The 13030-nt window shown below is 37.4% G+C and overlaps 1 protein-coding gene across 1 annotated transcript; it reads left to right on the plus strand.

Annotated features, from left to right (window-relative positions):
* The first annotated feature begins 8304 nt into the window (after window positions 1-8304).
* Window positions 8305-12537, plus strand: LOC103947757 (lysosomal Pro-X carboxypeptidase-like). Its single transcript, XM_009358708.2, has 9 exons — window positions 8305-8724; window positions 9021-9207; window positions 9308-9444; window positions 9645-9757; window positions 10351-10594; window positions 11656-11808; window positions 12046-12125; window positions 12225-12274; window positions 12398-12537. Exons 1-9 carry the CDS (start codon window positions 8305-8307, stop codon window positions 12535-12537), a joined length of 1524 nt encoding a protein of 507 aa, XP_009356983.2.
* The last annotated feature ends 493 nt before the right edge of the window (window positions 12538-13030 follow it).

Here is a 13030-nt window from a genome sequence, read left to right on the forward strand (position 1 = left end):
CTAAGCAAAAAGACTACTCATCACCAGCCTGCACAACTACTCTTCTCTTGACTGCCACACTTTTAGCAGCCACACCGCTCTTAGCAGCCAATGCTTCCATTAACTCATCTTCAGTCGTCCCTACCTGGACTGTCTAACCCTCCGTTGCTCCACCAAAGGTAACCTCAAACGAGAAGTCAAGCAGATTAACTAGAGAAATAGAGAAAGTCTGAAGTCCTTCTTAGAAAACTCATAATCTAACGACCTACCCTGAAAATGGTCTACATAGCCAAGCTTGTAGAAATTGGCCTGACAAGAAGCAAGCGCCACTTCGTGGCAGACTTTCTCATTTTTCAGCTGCACATTCTCCTCAACAAGCCGTGAGCACCCTACAGCTTATTCAGTTCCTTTTTCAAGTTCTCACTAATAGACAACACACCTTGCAGATCCACTTCCTTGAACTCAAGCTTACTGGCAACATCATTGAGACGAGGCACTTCAGCATGCCTGAGTCGCATTAAGCTTAGCCTTCAAGTGAACGACTTCCTAATGAGCGGTTTTGAGCTGCACAGAAGTGAGGGCAGAGACATCAGGCCCCTTCAATATGGCAAGTTCAAATTCGAGCTTCTCTATCTTTTCAGCAGCCGGGTGAAGCTAAGCCGTCAATGCCACTTCGACCTCCTTAGTACAATTGACAGCATCCTGATCAACGCACATAGACTCAGTGATAGGAGCATATTTATGCGACTTTGTTAGCCTATTTCCTTGTATTTAGTGAGTTAGTTTCTATTTATTATAGTGATTTAAGCTGTTTTCGTGTGTTTGTAGGTTTAACTAGCTAATGCGGCAAGAAAAGGCAATTTGGAGCATTTTAGAGCAGTTTTGGGCTTGAAATGGATAACACATGCATGGAGCAAGATGGATGGACGAATTTGAAGTTCAAGAAGGGTTAGGAATGTGCTAAAGAGTTGAAGAAATTAATTCAAGACTTGGAAGACAAGGAATCAACTATAAAGAAGGAAACATTATCCAAGTTACCTTATTTTGTCTCAGCTTTCCTAATCTTTTCCTACCTAAGTTCTAGCTGCAAAGGGTATTCCTATTATATTGGGACCCTTAAATATATGATTCTAGAAGGCTTAATCCTATTCCTAAAGGGATGCTGCACCTATCCTTTCTAGAAGACCTTTTCCTTGTCGCAAATCCCTTTCCCTTTCTCTTTAGGTCCTACCGCATATCCCTTTCCCTTTTCCTCTTGGATTCTGACATTTATTTACCATTTTTCATTGAGGATTTGGAGAGCAAATCATTCCCAAAATTAATTAATTAATTAATGCCTTGCCTTTTCCCTTTTCTTTTATGATTGTTGCCGCACAAAAAGGGATTTCCTGACCATAGACCATTCATCCATCCTTCACCAATAATTCACACCACCCATCCATCATACACAATAACCCAATTTCAGCCACAACCACCCTTGTGCCGTAGCCTTGCAAGGAGAAATGAGAGGAGACCCTTTAAGCCGTGCCTACCATTTTGGATAATTGGAACGTTCTTAGGTGTATTCTATTTTTTGTTTTCAATGTTTAATTAAAGTTATCTTTGTTTGATTGCGAACATGAGGAACTGAACTCGTTTTGGCTAGATGATGCGAAATATATAAGCACACAAATTAAAACCCTCTTTTGACAATTGTAGTATATGTATAAGTAGGGATCGTTCTAAACCGGGGATTAGGAGGGATTGCTAAATCACTTGAAAACTGACTCAAAAACCTAAAACAAAGGTTAAAACACTAAACTAGACTCAAAGAATGCAAAACTAAACACTAAAACAAACCAAAAGACTCAAAACAGCAACAAAACACTCAAAACTGCCTTAAAAACACAATCTGGGTAGTTTTGAACACCTAACACTAATTTGGACGAATTTGGGTTATAACTTGAATCAAAACACTTAGAAACACAAACTAAGACACTTTCTAACTAAATTGAAACACTAAAGTAAAGAGGGATTTAGTTTTGACGAAATTAAAACAAAGAAAACAGATTGTAATGAAAACAGATTGTCAAAACGAATTTGATGAAAATATGGATGGAACGCTAGCTAGATGGTTCTTCTCCACACATGTCACACTTGCATACAAGATGATTTTCAGTTGGTCTTTCGATAAATCATGAAACTCAACACCCCGGGTTAATTAGGTTCGCTTAAATTAACCTTCAAGTTCTCCTTAAGTTAATGAATTGGATGGGAAAGCGCATACAACAATTCAAAACATTCTCCAAAAGTCCTTTACGTGAAAAGCACAATAAAGATACAATCAAAGATCATTAAGCAACATGAAAACTATAAGTGTTGACGAGGCATTCGTTACTATGATGAGCATGAAACTAGTGCCAAGTATTCATTTAACGCGATCGTTTATAAGCGACCTCCACTACTTGTGAATATAAGTTTGTAACTATTAGGTGAAACTCCCTTATATTCTAGCATCATATTCATGCATGAAAACTAAGCGTGCACTCTCAATAAACATACACGAATAAGTTATCAATCAAGTAGTTAAACAAATTGAATCCACAACTCATGAAATTCCAACTGAAGGTAATCAATTTATATTGCAAGCATATACATGGTTTTGAATCACCCCCTAGCTAACTAGGGGTTTAGCCTCTCATGTTCACAGAAAGAGAAACAAAATTGAAATTAAACATAGAGAACAAAAGATTGATTACACCTAGAACGCCCAACGATTCCACTTTGAATTTCTGCACGTTCAAGCTCCTCTTTCTTCTTCTCCTTGCTGCGGCACAGAGGTCTTAGGGTGATTTTGGATGTGATTTTGGTTTAGGAAGGGATTTAGGATGGTGAAGGGTTGCGGCATAGAGGTGGAAGGTGGCTGCAATGGTGTGTAAGTGTATGAAGGTGTAGAATGGTGGCTGGAATGGATGGAAGGTTGCGGATTGAAGGTGGAAGAATGATGATGGTTGCGGCAATGTATGGAATGATGAAAGAATGATCCTCGGGTGCGGCTTAAGTCCAAGTATTAAAAGGGTTTTCAGAAATTAAAACCCTAACTTATTTTGGTTAACTAAAATTAAGTCAAAGGCTTCTAGAATTAGGAAATCAAATCAGAAACTAAAAGGAAATTGGCTAAAATATGCGGCTAGGGTTTTATTTGAAAGGGGAATGTGTTTAAGTGCAGAAAATAGGAAATAAGGACCCCCCTTGCATGGCAAGGGAAAAGGAAAGGTTAAGGGGTGCGGCTTAATGCTTTAGGAAAGGTGAAGTGTCCTAAAACTGAAGGGAAAATGGGTCCCTTGAACGGCAAGGGATGGGGAGAAAGGGAAAGGTGCGGCAAAGGTCCCTAAGGGGTCTAGGGCCTTTGTTTTGTGTCCTAAAGTGCATACGAGGCCTTCAAAGTGGCTGGAAAATAAGGACTTTTAAGATTAGGAAAGGTTACCAAAATGGGAAACCTTGGCTTAACTTTCCTACTTCAAGTAGGAATCCTTGTTGGAGTAAGAATCCTTGTTCTTCTAGGAATCCTCATGTGAGTAGGAATTCATATTTCTTCAAGTCTTCAACTCATTCATTCCTCTTTTGCTCCAAAAGACTCCAATTTGCATCTTCTTGCACGCTTTGGCTTTATAATCTGAAAACACACAAAAGTGACTTTAAACACTAAAATAACTAAGGAAACACAACATAAATGCACGAGAACAAGCCAATTAAATTGCATAAATATGCTCCTATCACTAGACGAGAATTCAAAGCCATGAACACATATGTGATATGAATTGATTTCATCCAATTATTGTTTCGTAAAACATGAATGTGATTTGCTTAACTGCTTGATTGATAACTTATTCTTGTATGTTGATTAAGGAGGCCTACTTAGTTTGCATGCATGAATTTGATGCTAAAATATAAAAGATTTTCACCTAATCGTTATGAACTTATATTTGCGAGCAATGGAGGTCGCTAGTCACGATCGTGTTAAGTAAATTCCTGGCAAGAGTATCATGCTTTTCATAGTTACGAATGCCATGTCAATGCTTATGATTTCCATAGAACTTAATGATCTTTGATATGTATCTCTATCATGTTGTTCATATAGGGAACTTGATAAGAATAATTTGATTGCGTCGTTGAGTCCAATTCAATGAAATTAGGGAAATCTGATGGTTAATTTGTGCAGTTCACGATTAACTTAGGGCATTGTCATTCATGGTTTATTGGAACAATAATTGGAAATCGATTTGTATGCATATATGTCATGTGTGGAGAAAAACCCTCTACTAGCCATTAAAACACCAAATTTCGTCCAAAGTTGTTTAGAGTCTTTAAATATGTTTGCCTTTACTTTAAATTCATCAAAACCAATACCCCTTTTAATATTTTGTGTTTACTTAGTTAGAAGTTGTTTAAAACTATTTCTTTTAGTGTTTTGAGTCTAAGTTAAGTTGAAATTCGTCCAAAATTACCTTTAGTTTATGTTTTGAGTCAATTTGCTTGTTTTGTGCTGTTTTGAGTCATTCTAGTCTAGTTTTCTATTTTTGAGTCTAGTTTAGTGTTTTAGAGTTTAAATTTGTGTCGATTAGCATCCATTCTAATCCCCGGCCTAGAATGATTTCTACTTATTCATACTATAACTACATAAAAAATGTTTAAATTTGTGTCACTAGCTGGCAGGATCAAAGCCTTATGCATTTTAGCAAGCAATGAGGACCTCATCGAGTAGGCAGGACGCTTCGTAAAAGAGTCTGAGTGAACGACAACTTTCCCAACACTGTTAACAAATTTGGTGCATGCATCAACATCCTCAAGCAGGTCAGTCTTCAGCAGTACACAAACCTGGGGAAACTCCCCAACCACAGACTCAGTGGATCTCTCACAATTTCCTGTGCGAGCAGACTTCCCTTTCTCAGCAGACAAATCAGTTGCAACGAAATGAGGAAAAGGCCCAGGCACCACCTTAGCAGCATAATCCACATTCTCGCTCTTTATAGAGGCGAGCCTCTTAGAAGCCGAACTGGACTTAGCTCTCGACGCAAGCTTCGACAAAAACCCAAACATTATGGAGCACCACCGAACCTTTTTGCTGGCCACCTTTAGAGCAACGAGTTTCACAAGCTCAGACTTAACGATCTTTTTCGTCCCCTTGGGAGAAGTCAGATCGATGACAAGCTTCTCAGTAGCAGACAAACCCCCGAAAGAAGTCATTGGCTTATCCTCAGCCGAAGGCTTATAAACAGGTAAGGACTTTTCTTTCCACCTTCATCAGTAGCAGCGATCTGACGAACAAGCACCTCATCTTTTATCCGTTTTATCTATTCCTTCAAAGGCAGCTCGTCTTTCTCCTGACAAAGAGAACTAAGCAGCCAGCGTTACTCACAGTACTTAGCAGGAATGCCCAAGGTAATGTGCACTTTCTTTATATCCGCCGAAGTTCTTGGAGTTGACCCAAACTCCGAATCTACACAAAGTAAGAAGGACGATCAATAAACTGAAGTCATAGAGCGACTCAACAAAAATTCAAGCAGACCAGGAATGAAGCAGCTCACTTACCACTGATAAAGACAGTCGGAACACGAAGCTCAATAAGGAGTTAGACTTCCACTCTCCATTTACCTCCAAAGTATCTCTAGCCAACTCATGATCACCTTTGCAGGAAACATTAAGTAGCCTATGGCGAGATCTCAGCTGCCCCACAACTTCTTTGTGGCTGATTTCAAAGAAGTACCAAAACTCATTTATGGTTAAGCCAAGATCAAATAACCTGCTCAAGTTTGAGAACCCTACCATCGCACGAACTGCATTGGGGAAGCACTGAGCAGGCGCGTATTTCATGGAACAGATCACTTCCTGGAAAATACGCGAAATGGGAAAAGTAAATCCCAGCATGAAGTAATACAGATGGAATTTGATAGCCCTCTTCCTAGCAGTGGCACCCTCGCCGCACGGTTCATGACCGCTATCATCCTTTACTCGCTTGATGCGAATCCTAGACAGAATCGTATGCTTGTACGTCTCAAGAAAATCCCAAAATAGCTCATTGAAATTGATCTTGACATGTGCAGCCTTGAAATAGCCTACCTTGCCGGAAAAAACCACATTAACGGGACAAAGGTGGAGGATACTCGTCACTTTTGCGATTGAAAAAAGATATCTCAGAGTCCTCACAAAAAGTACGAAGAAAAAAATATTTAGAAGGCTGCTCGCGAGAAGACAAAAAAAAAAAAAAGTAAATGACCTCAGAGCCCAGCACCAGGCCGCACAACCTAACCCTCTCTCTTACGTAGCACGGCCCAACATGGGGGGAAGCTCGCGTCTTTTCTCCCCTCTCCTTCATGGGCCTAGCGCACCACAAAGGGCCCAAGGCCTCTAGGCCTAACATACCAGTAAGAGAGACCCGGCCTATGCTGGTCTCTCTCTCCCTTACGCTCACCAAAGCAGACCCGAGCCTGTTCCTCCATGCTTAGCCCGTGCCAAGCTTAACCAGATGGGCCAAAGCCTCACGGCTTGCCCAGCCCAGCGCCCTAGTGCACTGGCCACCTAAGCCCTAACCGAGCCGATCACCTGGCCTACGCCAGCCGATCCCCATGTCGCGCCACCAGCAGCCCCGTGGCACCTTTGCCACGTGTTTCACACATCCTCAGCCCCCGCCGAGCCAATTTTTCAAGTCCCAAGACTCCCAAAAAGTCAAGAAGAAGGAAATTCAAATTTTTCTTACCTTGGTGTGGCACGAAGAAGAAGTACAACAACAAGAAACAACTCTTTACAAGGGCAAGAGAAAAAGAAAGCTAGGGGAAAGGGAAAAAAATTTCCTATGGCTTCTCTCTTTTCCTTTTTGGAATGATGATTGTTCTCCAAATTTATTTAATCCCCTGCTTAAGGTAGAATTAAATAGGTATTGGGGGCAATTGGTTTCAATTTCCTAGAAGAAGTTTATCTCCAAATCAAGAAATGAGATCAAGTTCAAATTGGGAAATAACCCTATAGGCTCATGCAACTTGGGATTTCTACACCTACTACCCTTTTTCTATGTGCAGCCCAGCATGTGTGTGGCCATTTGTGGAGCCTAAAATAATCCCAAAAATTCTAGAGGTGACACGTGGACTTTTGCTCAAAAAAAAAAACAAGATTGCCCTCAATAAATGGGCAGGCTTCTTAGATACTCCCACGTGCAGTTCACACCCCTCAAGGTCCAGCAGCTGAATACAACTACCCACAGCTCAACTGCCCTTGGCAAGGAAAAGTCAAAGCATTAAAGATAAGGATTAATTACCCAAATCCTATCTTTAATACATTCCCAATTGAAGATTGACTCCATTCAAGTAAGTAATCCCTATTTAATTTAATAGGGGATAATTACTTCATTATCTCAAGATATTATTTCCTATTTAATATCTTGAGAATATTGATCCATAAACCTTGGCCAATAGGATACCACCATGTGTAGGGTAAAACCCTAACACTATGGCCAGCCCTCTCCCCTATATATACCCCATATTCTACCAAATTTCGGAGGCTTTTGCTACCCTAAAAAAGCCCTAAACACATTACTCTCCTTAGAGAAACTAACTTAGGCATCGAAGATCCATCAGCCTAACCTCCTCCCCCCAGCCCCCACCTCGTGGGCACGTGAGGCTTAGGTCTTTGATCAAAGGTGTTGATTGTTTTGCAGGTGCATTTTCTTCAAGACTAAAGATGGCGAAAATTTGCATCAACACAATTCTTGAGGATTCATCAATGTGAAAATTCTAAAAGATCCATCAATTTAAAAAGAAAAATACTAGATACAAAGATGATGGGCAAAATGTATGTGCGCTTATTAGGTCTCCTCAATAAATCATTTGCCCTGAATGCGATTTTGCTCACAGTGCTAAGACAAGGCTTGAGAGAAAAGGCACATGCTAGCGTTTCATTGTTTGATGCTGCCAACAGACAGAGTGATTAAGTGTTAGTGTGCGTGTGTTTTGTGCATTTCATGAATTTCTAGACCAAAAAATTATGCTATGAGTGGGATTGGTTCAGTCTGGGTTTTAAACCTCAAGTGCTTAATTAATTTTTTAGTCCTTACATTATAAAAGAACTATCATTTACTTTTCCCCTCTTTCCATGAAATGATTTTTTTATCTCTATTCTTCCTTTTATTAAATTGTAGGAAGAGCGATAATTTCTATAATTAAATACTGTCGCCGGCCATTATATAGAAGTCAAAACAAAGCCATAATCTCTTATTATATATGGCCGTGCTTAGTCTAAATTAAAACTCAACTGAAACTCTCCAATTAGCAGCATTCTATCCAAAACCTAGCCATGAACTGTCTCATATCTTTGCTTCAATGCCTTGTACTAATTATTTCTCTCTTTATCACAATCTCAGTTTCTGCTACACCTTTAAACATCCCGCTGCTAAGTCCGAATGCTGGAACATTTGTACAAGGAAATTATTTTGCACACGACCACCCAAAACCTTTGTCTGCATTTGATCCAGCTACAGAATTTGAAACATTTTATTACAACCAAACACTTGACCATTTCAACTTCAGGCCTGATAGCTTCAATACTTTTCAGCAAAGATATTTGATCAATTTCAAGCATTGGGGAGGCTCCAATATCAGCGCGCCAATATTTGCTTACCTTGGTGAAGAAGAAGCCATTGATGCTGATCTATCTATTATTGGCTTTCTTAGTGAAAACGCCAATCAGTTTCAAGCTCTCCAGATATTTATCGAGGTACGTAAGAAAGAGTTCCATGCATATCGCCATTTTGAGTTGTTTGTATTTTTAGAAATGTTCTCTTGCCAGACTTATTCACATCTACTTGATTATCAACTTAAAAAGTGCTTATCGCAAATATGGGGTAGGCCAATTTGTCATGGCAGTACGTTCACTTATTACTGGGTTCGACCATTTCAATAGATTAGAGTAGTTTAAGATATCATATTGTCAACATAAAAATATAAAATGTTTATCAGGTGAATTCTTACCTTTTTTATTGTTACTTTGAACTTTTATTTTTCTCTTTATAGCACCGTTACTATGGGCAATCAGTCCCATTTGGATCAAGGGAAGAGGCATTTAAAAATGCAAGCACTATTGGGTACTTCAACTCAGCTCAAGCAATGGCAGATTATGCAGAGATCCTCATACATGTAAAGAAGCAACTCCGCGCTGAACATTCTCCGGTGATTGTTATCGGTGCATCATATGGTGGAAGTGAGTGATTCCATTTTGTGAATGTTACGACTAATTAATTAATGTATAAGTAAATTTTTTTGTTAATGTTTTAATTTTCCCTTTCTTACACTTGATGCAGTGCTTGCTTCATGGTTTCGGCTAAAATATCCCCATGTCGCTCTAGGAGCTCTAGCCTCATCAGCTCCAATTCTGTACTTTGATAACATTATTCCACCAGAACAAGGATATTACTCAATTGTTACCAAAGATTTTCAAGTAATATATCTCTTTTTCTTTGTATATTTTGTTTGCGAACATATGACTTTGGTTTTATCGAAGAAATTCCTATTCAACCCAACCCTCCTATACTAGGCTTCTGCTACAAAACATTTTAAATCGTATATTCAAATTAGTAGTTAATGTATTTGTCTTAGTAAACAAACGATTAATTGTGATTTATGGGCATGCATGTGCAGGAAGCCAGTGAAACTTGCTACCAAACCATAAAAAAGTCGTGGTCCGAAATTGATGATATGGCTTCCAAGCCTGAAGGCCTCTCATTTCTTAGCAACAAATTCCACACTTGCAGGTAGGTGCTTAAAGATTGTTAGCTATATAATTTTGAGGGTTATAGGTAATATTAATTCAAGGAAATTGTTATTAGTATTTTAAAAAATTCATTCAGTTTTCTTTAAAAGTATATTTATTATACCAGGGAATGTATAGTGACTTTTTCTTTGACATTTTCATGGGGATGAGATGGTCAAATTAGTTAATTCTCCAATACTTCTGTCATTACTCATTTGCTTCTTTTTTTTTATAATTTTGCATGGTGGTCTATACAATGTCCATAATATTGAAATAATTCCACTCTTACTCCTTTGTTTTCTTGTCACATCATGGGTAGATATGATGGTTTCATCGAAAATGTTTAAATTTAATCATTCATTTAAACAGTGTATAAAGTCTAATGATTAATTTGTCCTTACGTACTTGTTTCTTTGTCATTTACATGCTAGAATTTTCATAATAATAAGAAATAATTTTAACAATTTTGTCATTAATCTTTTGTTTTTCTTATCATTTACGTGAATTGAAAGTTTACATAAACAAGAAACATTGCTGATAATTTAGATAATTAGGTTACTCATTTCCCTGTTTGTTTAATTTCTTGTTTTTTAGTCCGTTGACCACGTCGTCTGAGCTGAAGAACTACTTGGATGGTTTGTATTGTGGGGCAGCTCAATACAATAGTCCACCAAGTTATCCAGTTACTGTTTTCTGTGGCGGCATTGATGGAGTGTCTTCTGGAAATGATACTCTAAGCAAAATATTTGCAGGTGTTGTTGCATATAGTGGAAATAGGTCATGCTATGTTAATGAACCCAGAAACCTATCTGAAACAGATGTAGGGTGGAGTTGGCAGGTAATTAAGTATATCCTCTCACTTTATCTCAATTGATTAATTATGACCTACTTAAAATTTATTAACAATGATTTCAATGACAAAACCAACTTATAGTTCAGTAAGTTCGACTGTACCAATTTTCATATTAATGATCAAATTCAAAGTTTCACTCCGTCCTGATTTAAAACATTATTTATTAATATAGCATGTATACATTGTTTGTCAGATAACGTGATACTCAATTGCAGTTGTCATCTCCATAATATTTTTGTCTAAAATAAATAGATAAACATTTATGGTTTTTGGTCCAGATAAGTTAATGTTCTAGATATGCTGATTATGCCAAAGGTTAATTACTTAATAAAAATCTTGCTTCGAAGTGATCATAAACATTGACATGCACACATGCTAGGTTATTGCTTAACTCGGTTTACTCGTCCATAAATGGTTGTCATTCAAAGAGGATCCCTAAAAGAAACTCGACTTCGGGGAATATTGCTTTTTTCTTTGTTAAATGTTGCTTCACATATATTGTTGCAACTTCTATAAGCAAGTTTATATATATATATATATATATATATATATATAGATATAGATATAGATATATTATAACAACTTGTACAGATACAAACTATAATTCAATGAGTACGTATGAACATCATTATTCATAGTTAATAAGCATTATTAGTACCCTAGTGCAAGTATTTCAAGTTCTTTAATTCCCATATCATGATTGATAGCAATATTCTACATTGTTTATACACATAATATTTTGCATTCAACTTGGCTAAATCTATGTAATTCTGAAATGACTAAATCAACTTGGGTAAGTCTAATTCTACAAAAATGCACATAATATTATTACGAATAACATTTGTTCTCTTTGTATTATTGATTCAGATTTTTAATATAAATGAGTCATATACAATAATATGACTCAACATTTTATTAGAAAGCGCATCAATGTGATCAGTTTTGTTTTTTGATTTCTGCATTGTTGTTTCAAGAGATCATAAAACTGCCACTAATCATATATGCGATGATGGACGGATATACTTAATGTGTACTGTACCACGCAGACATGTAGTGACATGGTGATTCCCATAAGCGTCAGCAACGATTCCATGTTCCCACCTTACCAGTTCGATCTACAAGAATACATTGACAACTGCAAAGCAATCTATGGTGTCCCTCCTCGTCCTCATTGGGTCACTGCTTACTTTGGAGGCCATGTATGTTTTTCATCTAATAATAAATATTCAACTTTTCAAACCGTTCTTTTAATTTCTTCACATATAATGCTTCAATATATATATATATATGGAATTGTTATTGGCACTCAAAAAATCTCATTTTGCACTTCAAACTTTCTATAATTAGAAAGAAAAATACACTTGTAAGAAGTGTAGAATAAGATTTTTGGTATATATATAGTTATTGCCTATGCTGACAAAAATTCTGCTAAACAGGATATAAAACTGGCACTTTACAGGTTCGCTAGCAATATTATTTTCTCCAATGGGCTACGAGACCCGTTCAGTGGTGCCGGGTAAGCACATGAAAATTCCTAAACCGTTCAATTTTTAAATTAACAACGGATAGCAAGTATGGTAAGTTAACTACTTGATTTTATTAACTCTAATCGCAGGGTTTTGGAGAACATATCAGACACTGTCGTTGCAGTCCATGCAAAGAATGGTAAATCCCGAAACACTATTTCCACTAGAAGGGTTAAAGCCAAAAACAAAAAACAAAATTAAAAAAATAAAAGAGACATCAATAGTTCTTTATATTAACACAAAATGAACATTTATTATACAGGATCTCATTGCTTAGATGTACTTCGATCAATCAACATTACTGATCCAGACTGGTTGGTGGAGCAACGAAAAACTGAGGTGAAGATCATTGAAGGATGGCTGGCCGAGTACTATAGCAAGCTTCGGGCATTCAAACAGTAATTAGACATCAAACAATTAATTAAGATAGTAGAAAAAGTTGATTATAAGGGTAAATATCCTTAGGCCAATTATCTCTTCTTTTTTTAACAAAAGGTATTATCTATGCTAAGATGGAGGAGAGGTGAACTTAACCTTACAATGGGCTAATAATAATGTGATTCATATTCGTATTTCACGAGAATCAAACCTAAGACCTCTTACTTACAGGTGAAGAGAAATATCACTAAACCATAGTACTAAGTGGGCAAGTATTCTTACGCCAAGTATCTGTTTTATTCCTTAAGAATTCGAGAAAGTCATCCACTAGAGGTGCAGTCATGTGCTGTATCCTCAAACTTTATCTCAAGTATCAGTTTTATCGCGAATGTTTCTATTGTTTTTATCCAATGTGGTTCTTCTAAAGATTACAGGTATAAAAGACATACACGCTCAAGCAAATAAGGAATATTCAATAATCTGTGTAATCTGTGATCAGTAATATGCTTCTTCAATT

This window comes from the organism of the source record quoted next, unplaced genomic scaffold, assembly GCF_019419815.1.
Source record: "Pyrus x bretschneideri cultivar Hongxiangsu unplaced genomic scaffold, Pyrus_bretschneideri_v1 Contig29, whole genome shotgun sequence".
Lineage (NCBI taxonomy): Eukaryota > Viridiplantae > Streptophyta > Magnoliopsida > Rosales > Rosaceae > Pyrus > Pyrus x bretschneideri.